Consider the following 13,254-nt stretch of genomic DNA (forward strand, 5'->3'; position numbering starts at 1 on the left):
ATTTTTTATTTATAAGGTGTATTTTTTTTGAAATATAAAAATGATAAGTACGATCAGGTCATGTTAGTAAAATAAAATATTAGCTAGCCAAAAAAAAAAAAAAAAAAAAAAAAAAAAAATTATTGCAATGCAGGCAAAAAAGTGTATGATTAAAAAATAAAATATGAATAGAAATATAAGAAAGGGAAAATATATTGTTTTATTTATATTTAAGTAAATATGTTGATAAAATAGTATAACATGGAAAGGAATGTTTAGGCTTGGGGTTAAAACATCCAAGCATAATCATACATATGTATGTATATATACGTACCTAATAATGCATATGTAAAGGGATAAATATATAAAAATAATAATTGGAAATGAAAAAGGAAATAAAATGTGTTAAATTGGTACTTTGCATTTTCCCTTTTTTGTGGCTATATGTTTGTTGTATTAAATTAAATAAAAGAGAGTTTTATAATTACATAAATGTATTATTAGTGAAAAATAATGTTAAACCACGATCTAAAATAGTAAACATATGTTATGGACGAAAGAAAAGTGAAAAGGAAAATTATGATGAATATTTTAAAAAATTAGATAAAATTTTTAATGAATGTGAATATGATGAAGAACAGGTTGAAAAAGAAGAAAAAGATAATGAAGACAAAATCGATCTAGCTTATGAACAAGATTTACTTAACATTAATTTTTGTAATTATGAAAATGATCCAAGAAGTTTATCAAATCTTGTTAAAAAAAAAAGTAAAGAAGAAATTGAAAGGGAAAGATTACAAGAACAACTAAATTCAAGTGATAATAAAGAAACAACAAATAATACATTACCTTATAGTTATGACTATGACCGTATTTTTAAAAATACAAAATTTCTACAAGAAAGAATTCAATATAAAGATAAATTTTCATTAAAAGATGATAAAAATAAACTAATTGACACACTCAATGTTAATATTATGAATGACATATTGAACAACCATCAAAATGATTCGGACATTCCTTTTTATAAAGGAAAGAGAGATAAATATTTTGGAAGAGAAGACTTAAATCAAGATGATCAATTGACTGATGAAAAAGAAGATGAAAATGTAAAGGAGAAATATTTAGTAGACGATTTAGAAAGCATTAATTTTTTGAGGAAGATAAAAAGTGATTTTCATTTTGAAAGGGATGAGTATATACAAGCTTCAGTAAAACAAATAGAACAAAGTTATGTTAAAGAAGAGAATGAAGATACATATCAAAATAAAAAGGACAAAGACGAAGAAGAGGCTAGACAATACATTAGTAACCGAATACAAAATTATGAAGATAAAGATGTTATAAATAAAATCGTGTGTAAAAAATTTGTGAGCATGTTTAGTGTAGATGATGAAATAAAAAAAATAAATGAAAAAATAAAAACTAGTAAAAATGTGAATGAAATTTTAGACATATTTTCAAAAGAAAAACGATTAAATATAATTAATATTATGTACATATTTATATATATGTATAGACATAAAAATGTAAATATGAACGAATATTTATATGATAAAAGATTAAAATATATTACTGATGGATTTGAAGAATTATTAAAATATTATTTATATATTATTAACAATAATGATTGTATAAAGCTTGAAAAAAAAACACTAATATTGAATGATGTAAATATAATAATGCTAATAAAATATATGAACCGTTTAAAATTGTTTTATATAAATTTAAATATATATAACGTGTTATTCATAATACTTTCAAAATCGTTACAATTATTTAGTCTTGAATCAATGATATCTTTATTAGCCTACTTAAATGAGTATACATATTATGATAGTGAAGTACATAGGAAAATAAATTTGACAATTTTAAGAAACTTTTTTGAAAGAATAAAAAAACATTCTACTTCAATTTCTGTTGGTAGAGAAAATTCGAAATCAAATAAGAGTCATCAAAAGTTGATACGCTTTTCTTATTTTAAATTGCTAGTTCCTATATTGTTGAAATATAAATATGTAGACAATAGTGGAATGGGTTTATTATATTCGATGTTTGAAGAGGACATAAAGAATATAAAAGATAACGTGTTAACTGATAAAAATATTATAGATCAAAAAGAAGAGTGTGATATATTATTTTATAATGCAAAAACAAAAGATCAGAAAAAAAATAAAGACAATTATTTATCTTATTTAAAATATGAACATTTAAATGAGAAAAAAAAAAATTTACATTTTTTATCCCAATTTTTACATTATATAATAAGTTCAAAATTTTATAGTAATAGCAATAGCAAGGATAAACTAATAACAGATTTAGTAAACGTATTTATAAATAATTTTCAGATTTTTCATTTAAATGATATATTAAATATATATTTTAATTTTCATTTATTTAATAAGTTTGGAAATCATTTTGGTCTTCGGTGTAAACAAGAAATATTGCATAGAAAAAGTGCATTAAAGGATTCTCAGATTAATCAAATATTGTCTTACATAATTTATAATTACAAAAAATTAAAAGTTCTTAAAAATTATCATAGACATATTTATGTGAATAAGAAGTATACACTATGTAGAAATAAAAATGATACTAACCAAGTTAATGTAGTTTCTTATCCAGAATTAATTAAAAAAAGAAAAGAAATAAAAAATTTTAAAAATATGTATATAATGTATAAGAACCATTTTGAAGATTCTCAATTTGTTTATGATTTTACTCATGACATTCATATGTTTGTTCCCTTTCAAAATATCAATTTGTTAAGGTTTATATATAATATGTATATATTAAGTTTATTATTTTATAAAAATCCAGATGTGATTCGAATTGTTTTAGATATTATATATGATATGACAGAGACAAATATATTTTCTTTCATAGATCAATATTCTTATTATATGTATGAAGATATATATATTATTATTAAGTCTTTAAAATATATTTCCTTTTTTAATATAAATATAATTGATATATGGAAAAAGTTTTTTTTTCTACTAAACCATTTTATCAATTCATTAAATCTTGAGAATATATATGATATATTTTTTTTTATAAATATATCAAAATTAACAAATTTAAAATCAGAAAATTATGATGTCGTTAAATTATTGACAGATAGAATGAAAGAAATAATTCAGCATATTTTTAATTTAGATATACAAAATATAAACACACATCCACATACATATATTTTAAATGCATTAAACTTAATAACAGATCAAAAAAACCCAGATTTTATATCCTTTGTTAATTTTTTCTTTTACTCTATTTATAAAAAAATTGAAAATAATCATAAAGAGGCTCAAGAAATGGCACAAAGCCAAGTAACCAATAGCAACACAAACGGTTGCAACCATTTAGATGAGATTTACAAAAGCATAAATAATTATGTTTACAATTTTAGGGATATACGAATTTTTATAAAATATTTTTTATTACATTATAAAGAAAGTCAAACAGATTTTAATCTCTCTATTGTTGATTTTATATTATGGAATTCAGAAATATTTTTTGAAAATATGAATAAAAATAAAAATTATTATCACACTAATTATATATTTGGAAAACAAATAAATGAGTATATATCCTATTTGCATATTCTCATAAAAAAAAAATTATATAATTCTATAAGCATGAAAAGGTATATTAAGATTGTTAAAAATATATTATATATACAAGAATATCATAATGATAATTCCGGCATAACAAATGGAAGTCTATATAAACAATTTATTTCAAACTACTCAGAAATAAATGACATTAATATTTGGAAATTTCTACGAAAGAATTTTTACCTTGATCCATAAAAATTTTTTACATATTATATATTTTCTATAAATATTGTCTTTTTTTTTTTTTTTTTTTTTTGTTTTCATTATATTTAGTATTCGTTGCTTTATGCATATTTATGCTATTCATTGACTATTACTTATTGAATTGTTTTTTTGTCTGTCCCTTGTGACGTATGTAACTCATCTTTTTTTCAAAGTTATGAGATAAAGGATGGTGGTTGTGCCCAACTATAAAAAGAGGGACCTGAATTATTTTTACAATTATATCATAAGCTTAAGCAGTACTAAGCAAATTCGATCTTAATGTGTGTACAAGCATTCATTATTTTACAGTTTTATATTGTAGATTGGCAAATGTTTTTTTCATAGTCTTGCACTATTTTTATGTTATCTTTAAAAATAGTGTAAAAATGGGAAAAGGCATTTCCCAATCTACAATATAAGGTTTTCCCCCTTTTTGCTAAAATGGCAAATTTTGTTTATATGTACACTGATAATGCTTATATAATTTTTTTTTATAATTTTGCATAATGCTTATCGATATTTATTTACTTATTTATTTTGGCATATAAATTTTAAAAAGTTTAAAAAGTTTAAATAAAAAAAAATAATTATATTCCTTCACCTTTGAAAATGTGTATGTATATAAATATAGTATAAAGGGTTATGTAAAATTATTTTAATTTTTGTTTTTCATGACGTTTATTAAAAAAAATTATGTAATAAATACATGCATGTCATATATATATATAACATATATAATTATATATACATTACAGTCCTTATATTTTCAACTTGTTCTAATTATTTATTTCAAATTTATTGTTAATTATTTTTATTTTATATGTTTTATATTTTTTTATGATTTATTGTACAAAAGGGGAGGGGACACACTATCTGAAAAAGTTCAGGCTTATTTATTTATAATTATATAACTTACATTTTTATTGCCCATATTTATGTTAGAAAAATAAAATATTATGTTTATAATTTTCTTTGAATGTTTATAAAATGAATATGAATAAAATTTTCAAGTAAAATATAAATTAAAAAAGTGAAAATAAAATTAGCAAATAGGAAAAGGGGGTAATTTTATTGGATATTGACCGTTTTACAAAAGTAAGCCCAACAAGGGAAAGGAGCGGAAAAAGCATTATGCATGACTTACAATAGTTTTCTACTTTATGCATAACACACAATAGTTTTCAGCTTTATGCATGGCTTACAATAGTTTTCAGCTTTATGCATGACTTACATAATTTTCTACTTTATGTACATCTGTAAGGTAGATATAAGTACATTATATTTGCTTGTCATATGTGAAAAAAAAAAAAAAAACATTTTTTTATAAAGTTATGCTATTTTTTGGCTAACGATTTTTATTTTTTTTTTTATATTTTTTGTTTACTCCTTAACAAAATGAGTGACAATGAAAGTTTTGCATCCATAGAAATTGTGAATGAAGATCATTTTAAGAAAGCACAAAATGAAGAGAACTTGGATAAATTTTTAGATTATGATATTAGTTGTATAAAGGATACAGACAAATATAAATATGTTGGTGCTGATATAGTACAACGAGAAGATTTATTTCAAATTAATCTCGGTAGAATTGAATTTATAAATCAAAAAAATGTAAAATATCATAATATATTATTAAATAATAAACATAATGAAGCTGATATATTTATAAAAATAAAAAAAGAATTATTTAGTATAGCTTATAAAAATTATTGTAACAAACTTAGAGGAGTTACACATCCAGGGGATGCTAACCAAATAAAAGAAAAAAATGAAAATATAAATAATGAAAATAAAAAAACATATGATCTATTAAACAATGAATTTAGTACCGTATTTAGTAACAAGATTGAAGATACTTATAATGATATAAAAAGTAGTGTAAATTGGTTAGGCAACTTTTTTTCAAATTCAGAACAGAATGATGAAAAAGATAAAATGAATATTTTTTATATTGATTTATATTTTTTAAATGATATAACTATTTTACGATTTTTAAATACATATAATTATAATTTAATGAAAACATTAAATAAGTTGGTAAAATTTATTTTATGGAGACAATTAACAATCACAAATTTTAATAATAATAATATACGTAAGGGAGCAAAATTTTCAACAGCTAGTAAAAAAAAACTTAGTAAAATGTCAAGAGAGATTGATAGAAATCCAAATAATGTAATGTCTACCAATAATTATAGTGATAGTGTTTTTATTAATCCCGTAAATATTAAAGATATATTATTAAAAACAAATATTTTCAGATGTGGATTTGATAAAAAATCAAGACCAATGTTATATATAAAAATACAAGAAAAATTAAATATGAAGGAGGATGAATTATTTTTGTTACTAGTCTATCATGTAGATATGTGCATGAATAGTATGGATTATAAAAAATATTATAAAATGGACAAGACTAATAGTAAAGATGTGTTGAATAATGATAAAAACGAATTTGATGAATCTACTTTACAACTTGTAATTGTAGTTGATTGTCTTAAATTTGAATTAAATAATATGATAAGCATAGATTGTATTAAAAAAATAATAAATATTTTCAACGAATTTTATACTGATATATTATACAGAATATACATTATTAATATTCCGACATTTTTTAAAAAAGTTTGGTCTTTATTTAATATGTTTATAGATAATCACACCCTTAAAAAAATTATATTTATAAATAAAAAAAATATAAATTTAATGTATGATCATATTGATACAAATGTTATGAAAAACTTTGACCAACCTTTTGAAAACCCATCTTCCGAAAATGAATCTTTAATTTTTTTTCCTTCCAACTCTTTGTATTATAAATATGATGAAAAATATTTCCAAAACCTTTTTAGCTATGTTAAAATATGGGTAGATAACATGATAAGTCTTAATCATTGATTTTAAAGTAGGCCACCATCAATTTATATAAACAAAATGAGGATAAAACCATACACTCATTTTAATGCTACTTTATTTTTATATTTGTTATTGTCGTTCATTTATTTAGATCTTTTTTTTTTTATTTTATTCTTACATTTTATATTTTCTTTTTTTAAATATTTCATAAAATCGGATTGTCTCCGAACATAATTTCTTACTAAGGTTGTAGAACCCAAAACATGAATTTTACTGATCATTATTGTGTTTTATTTTTTTTTTAAATAATTTATGCATATATGCCTATATCTATAGACCGAGGGTATGCACCTGCTTTCGTTGTCAAACTAGTAAACAAAATTGAAAAAAAAATTGAAAAAAAAAATTGAAAAAAAAAAAATTGAAAATTAAAGGCTAAACATGTTTAGTAGGTTAGACTAAATATATGCACGTTGAAATTTTTTTCGTACTAAATTAATTAGCACTTTTGTCAGCGATTACAAAATGGGAATAGTGTGTGGCAGCCCTGTTTGTCCACTATGCATCGACCCCCAACTTTATCCTTTAAAATTAAAAAATGTTTGGAAATTGATGGGTTGTCACCATATATATTATGCTATAACCTTTTTCATCAAATTGTTTATTATCAATTTTTAATTCATAGTTAAAAAGTGTTTTTTTCTAATTATATGGAATGAATATGAATCGAAAAATGGTGACAAAATAAAAAAAGTTAGAACACATGTATGCATGTAAAATAAGTTTTTCTACGATATATGCAAAAAAAAAAAAATTATCTTTTTCTATTTTTTGCTGTTAAATATAAGATTATCACTAACTTTTCCTTCTTTTATACTGTTAATTGATCTTATATCAAATTTCAAATCACCAGAATATAATTTTGAATGTAATTGTGGAATACTTTTAGCACCTATACTTTGAAATCCATGTTTAACTGCTTTAACTAGATGTGGAATCAAATTAAGTACAGAACCCTTATCAACTAAACTTGCTGAAACACCTTGTGATATTTTTATATCATTTGTAGGATCATAAACAGTACCAAATATTTTATCTTCAACTAAATATCTACTTTTTGAATTAAACTGTTTATTATACATTGCTTCCATACTACCCATACCTCTATAAATTTTTAATCTTACATTGTTTTCAAAATAATACTCGCTACAACTTTCTTCTGTTGCTGCTAATAAATTTCCAAGCATAACAAAATCAGCACCTAACGATAATGCTTTAACTATATTTCCAGAATTTTTTATACCACCATCTGCTATTGTTTTGATACCTTTAGTGTGGGCATAATTACTTACATGATATACTGCTGTTCCTTGTGCTCTACCAACAGCACATACATCTTGTGTAGTACAAATAGAACCACTTCCCATACCAATTCTTAATACATCTGCTCCTGCATCTACTAGATTTTTAGCTTGATTACTTGTAACTACATTACCAGCAATAATTGGCATATCTGGATATACAGATTTAATTTTTTTAATAATATCAATTTGGTATATACTATTACCTTGTGATGAATCTATACATATAATATCTATCATATTTTCTGCTAACTTTTTAACTTTTTCTAAATCAGATTCTTTAGTTGATATAGATGCACCAACAATTAATTGTTTATTTTCTCTTTTAGATGCAGAAGGAAAGATTCTATTTTTATGCATATCATTACGACATACTAATGCTATAAGTTCATAATTATCATTAACAATTGGCAAAACACTTTTTTTTTCATCACATAATACTTTATTTGCATCAGATAAAGATATTGGATATTTTCCTGTTACAATTTCTGTTGTCATAATTTCTTTTATTTTTGCATCTTGGTTAGCTAAATATAAATAATCAACACCAGTAATTATACCCACTAATTTAGAACCTATCTTCCCATCAGATGTTATAGGATATGATTTATATCCAACTTTATTTTTGACAGTTAATACATCTGCAACAGTATGTTCAGGAGAAAAAGTATAAGGATCAAATATGAATCCGTTTTCAAATCTTTTTACTTTTTTTACTTCTTCAATCTGATTTTCTATACTCAAATTATTATGTATAATACCTAACCCACCACATAAAGCCATCGAAATTGCCATTTTATGTTCCGTTACTGTATCCATAGGAGATGATATTATAGGGGTTTTTAAACATATATCCTTTGTCATATTGTTTGATAAATCTATTTCACTCAACGGAAAATCTATATATCCTGGCATACAAATTAAGTCATCATACGTGTACGAAATTGTACTTCCAAATATTTTCTCAGCATCCCATCCATCTGCCATTTTGTACTTTTGTAGTTTTTCTTATAATTTATATAGTTTTGTAATATTGCTAGTATATTTTTTTTTATTTTTTTTTTTTCCTAAAACACATGAGAAAAAATTACCTTTCATATATAAATAAAAGAAACTATTTTTATTAAATAAGGAATTAATATTTTTGGCCATTACAAAAATATGTACTTTTTTTTATGTAGTGTTTATGTAGTGGTGTTATGTAGAAATTGCCTGAACGGTCAGGTAAAATAGTACGTGCATATATATCCAAATTTATTTAAGAAAAAAAATATTTTTCTGTACTATTTCTTACAATAGCAGTGTACTAAAAATATATATGTCGGGTTATTACGTAATATTATAAGTATATATATGCTGATGATATATATGTGGAAAAATATTTATTTAACTTTTTTATTGATATAGTAGAAAAATGTTAGTACAGCTATATGGGCAAAAAGGGTTTGAAAATATTTTTTTTTTTTTTTCCCCATTTTTTTACATTTTTTATGGAAGCCTAACGATATAGTTGCTAAAATTTATTTCCGTAAATAATCGAACATGCACAATTAATTTGAGGAACATGAACCACCATTTTCATGATTTATTGTTTTTCTTACATTGCTATATATTTTGAATGAAAAGAAAAACAATTTAATAATATATAAGTATATATTAAATATATGTGTAAATAGGTATGTATCAACAAAGTATATGAATTTCCTACTATTTTATATTCCTCTGTAAATGTTAAAGAGCTAGTTCCTTTACATGTTTTCAAATTATGAATGAGAGTCAGGAAAAAAAACGAAGAAAAGTAGATCCAAATAATGAAAATGAAGTTGACAAATATTATTATAAAGAAAATGACAAAGAAAATGACAAGACGGATACAAACCAATTCGATCTTAATGATGATGAGAAAAAACTTTCTAAACATTTTTTGATAAAAAATTTAAGTGATCAAAGTTTACTATTAAATAATTTAAAAACATTAGAGGAAAACAAATTATATGTAAAAAATATTAATGAAAATTTGTCAAAAACAGATTTTGATAGTTTTTTTTCAAATATTATAGGGTATGTAGATACAAGAATTATTTTAAACTCATCAGGGAAATCAAAAAAATTTGCATATATAGAATTTGATACTAAACAAAATGCATTAAATTTTTTAGATACATTAGAAAATAGTGATGTTGAAAAGTTTAAAAAATTTTTCATTAATAATAATATTCTTTATACATGTATATCTGATCCACAAAAAAATATTTATGAACAAAATAAAATTTTTATTAAATTTATTAATCTAGTTACTCAAACTGATGAAAATATAATTCACCAAATTAAACAATTTCTACTATCCCATTCTGTCCCTGTCTTGGACATAAGGCTCCTTGGCGACGCTGACTCGAAGTAAGAAGCGGGCTCACACTCTTATCCAATTTGTATATTTCTTTGCTTTCTTTACATTATTTCCTTCTTTACATTATTTCCTTCTTTACATTATTTCCTTCTTTACATTATTTCCTTCTTTACATTATTTACTTCTTTACATTATTTACTTCTTTACATTATTTACTTCTTTACATTATCGACTTTTTTGCTTCCCCCTTTGCAGGCATGGCTACATTGAAGTAGAAAACAATGAGGACGTGATAAAGTGTGTCGAGGAAATCAAGCGGTGCAACTTAGGAGATGGAACTACAGAGTGCATTATGAATTACTCTATCCCAATAATAAAAAAAAAGATAATACCAGATATGGAAAAAATTAAAATAAAGAAAGAAAAAAATAAACAACTAAAAGATGAAAAAAGAAAAGAAGAAAATAGTGCAATTATTGTTGTAAAAAATTTAAACTATAATACAAGAAAATATAAACTTGAACAATTGTTTCAACAAATTGGTGAAATTGAAAATATAAATTTAAGTAAAAAAACATCTGAAAAAAATAATAAAAGAAATAAAGGTTATGCTTTTATAACTTTTAAAAATAAAGATGATGCTACAGCAGCATTAATATTAAATGATACAATTTTAGACGGAAGAAATATATTAATATCAAAGTTTATTGATAATATAAAAGATAATCGAAGAGGAGAAAAAAAAAACAACATTAATTATGAACAGGATGATATTTTGAATGAGCAAGGATATTCAAAAAATCCATCGACATATGTCAGTACCCCAAAACAATGGAATATACCCACACAAAAAATAAAACATACATATCATGTAAGACAAAATTTTATCGAAAAAAAACGAATAAATTTAAAAGATGAATATAACCATATAAATTTAATTTCAGAAAAAAGGGCTGATGAACCATCATGTCCTATGACAAATGATGATTTTCGAAAATTATTTTTTAAATAATTTTTAAATAATTATTTTAAACTGTTCAAATTTACAAGATATCCGATATATATATATATATATATATATATATGCGTTGGGCATGTAGGAAAAAAATAAGAAGAATCATATTTCATGTTAATTATTTATTTTATTATATTTTGTCTTGTTAATTTGACAGCTTTGTCTTTTTTTTTGTTAGCACATTCTTGCCAATGCCCTAACTTTTTTTTTGTACTCGTTAAGATTGTTTTTTATTTGTACCTAACCAATTATAATAAACCACCAAAATGATAAGTAGGTATATACATACAGATGGAATAATATGGATACACAAAATTTCATTCATATTTTATTGACACTTTTGAAAACATACCGCTGCATCTACATTGGCAGGTGATTCTAAATTGGGTTCATTTAACATAGAAATCACACTAACTAAAATTCCTTCAACCGACCAAATTGGTCTCCACCTTTCTTCTGGTTTTTCTTGTTCATTATAAATGTCAATACCTGAAAGTTTATTAAAAATATAAGGGTGTTCATAAATAATGACCATATTTTTATGCATAAAAAAGTTGAGAAGTCGGGAAAGGGATTCATATGCTACTATATATCTAACATTTTTTATGGCCATACCTGGGGGATGTAATATACTTATGCAAACTCGTCCGTCAGGATAAACTATTTAAAACAAAAGATATAACTATATTAGTTAGATAAAACAAATTTGTAAAAATAAAATTTTTTTTTTAGCTAACCATTTGGATGCCACATTTCTTGGTTGAATTTCATTTGGGGTGGTTGATTTGGAAAATTTGAAGGGAATGACAAAGTGGCATTATATATTCCCCCTATCAAATAAAAAGAGAAAAACAAGCATATGTAATAATGTATATGCATCTCGTTTTAAAAGCTATTTATGATTTACTAATTTATATTGGTGTGTAAATATAGTATAATGAAATCAAAGAGTAGACATAAAGGATGTTTACTTTTTTTTTTTTTTTTTTTTTTTTTAACCTTCATATAAAGTATTTTTTGGGCCTTCAAAACATACATTCCATTCAAAAAAATTAGCATCATCTACAAGTCCAACTGAAAACCCAACATTGTGATCTCTTGAAAGTTCTGCGATTGTACAAAAGTTTTGTCATATAAAAAGTGGATATATATATATGCATATGTATGTACATGTATTTATATGTAATTTGTTTTGAAAATATGTACAACTGTCATATATCCATGGATTTATATGTGCAAAAATTATTGTACAAAATAATATGAATAAATATTTATAAGGATAATATTCATACCTATAAATTGTTTTTTGAGAAGTTCTTTAGCTATGTTTGCCATTTTTTTTATAAAATTATATTTATAAAAAAAAAAAAATATATAATTTGTATTTTTCTATATAAGGTTATTTAAAAAAAATAGATAAAATTGATAATAATAGTTTGGTTTGGCTTATAAAATATTTGGGGAACATATGATAAACTTCTTATCCATTGATTGTGTATACATATATATAGACTAAATAAAAAATATATGTTTTTTTTTTTTTCGAAACAAATTAAAATTGTACATAAAATTTATGTAAGGTTGTATAAATAAATTATATGTATAATATTATGTATGTACATACCAAATAGGTATATATATTATTATACTTATTTCTTCGAAAAAAAAATTGTACTATTACAAAGAAAAAATATATATTTTTTATAATAAAATAGTTAGGTCTATCTTTTTTTTTTTCTCTATAAAATTTTTTACCTATTATACTTAAAATATTATATTTTTTATTTCTTTACTATGTGTAGTAGTGTATATTTCTACATCCGTTAAAAATTTGTATGGATATATAAAACAAATTTTAATTTACAATACATACAA

At 22.8% G+C, this 13,254-nt stretch overlaps 5 protein-coding genes across 5 annotated transcripts; 3 read left to right on the plus strand and 2 right to left on the minus strand.

Moving 5' to 3' along the window:
- Positions 1-362: 362 nt before the first annotated feature.
- PVVCY_0801890 (conserved Plasmodium protein, unknown function) lies at positions 363-3,791 on the plus strand (the record flags this gene model as incomplete). Its single annotated transcript, XM_008626990.2, has 1 exon — positions 363-3,791. The coding sequence occupies one exon, from the start codon at positions 363-365 to the stop codon at positions 3,789-3,791; it is 3,429 nt and encodes a 1,142-aa protein (XP_008625212.2).
- Positions 3,792-5,195: 1,404 nt separating this feature from the next.
- Positions 5,196-6,698, plus strand: PVVCY_0801900 (conserved Plasmodium protein, unknown function; the record flags this gene model as incomplete). Its single annotated transcript, XM_008626991.1, has 1 exon — positions 5,196-6,698. One exon carries the CDS (start codon positions 5,196-5,198, stop codon positions 6,696-6,698), a length of 1,503 nt encoding a protein of 500 aa, XP_008625213.1.
- A 782-nt stretch (positions 6,699-7,480) lies between these two features.
- PVVCY_0801910 (inosine-5'-monophosphate dehydrogenase, putative) lies at positions 7,481-9,004 on the minus strand (the record flags this gene model as incomplete). The annotated part of the gene is made up of 1 exon (XM_008626992.1): positions 7,481-9,004. The coding sequence occupies one exon, from the start codon at positions 9,002-9,004 to the stop codon at positions 7,481-7,483; it is 1,524 nt and encodes a 507-aa protein (XP_008625214.1).
- Positions 9,005-9,782: 778 nt separating this feature from the next.
- On the plus strand, positions 9,783-11,376 carry PVVCY_0801920 (U4/U6 snRNA-associated-splicing factor, putative; the record flags this gene model as incomplete). Its single annotated transcript, XM_008626993.1, has 2 exons — positions 9,783-10,414; positions 10,620-11,376. The coding sequence occupies 2 exons, from the start codon at positions 9,783-9,785 to the stop codon at positions 11,374-11,376; spliced, it is 1,389 nt and encodes a 462-aa protein (XP_008625215.1).
- Positions 11,377-11,553: 177 nt separating this feature from the next.
- On the minus strand, positions 11,554-12,714 carry PVVCY_0801930 (ubiquitin-conjugating enzyme, putative; the record flags this gene model as incomplete). The annotated part of the gene is made up of 6 exons (XM_008626994.1): positions 11,554-11,619; positions 11,732-11,868; positions 11,995-12,039; positions 12,117-12,209; positions 12,379-12,486; positions 12,672-12,714. The coding sequence occupies 6 exons, from the start codon at positions 12,712-12,714 to the stop codon at positions 11,554-11,556; spliced, it is 492 nt and encodes a 163-aa protein (XP_008625216.1).
- Positions 12,715-13,254: the final 540 nt, after the last annotated feature.

This window comes from Plasmodium vinckei (genome assembly GCF_900681995.1).
Source record: "Plasmodium vinckei vinckei genome assembly, chromosome: PVVCY_08".
Classification (NCBI taxonomy): domain Eukaryota; phylum Apicomplexa; class Aconoidasida; order Haemosporida; family Plasmodiidae; genus Plasmodium; species Plasmodium vinckei.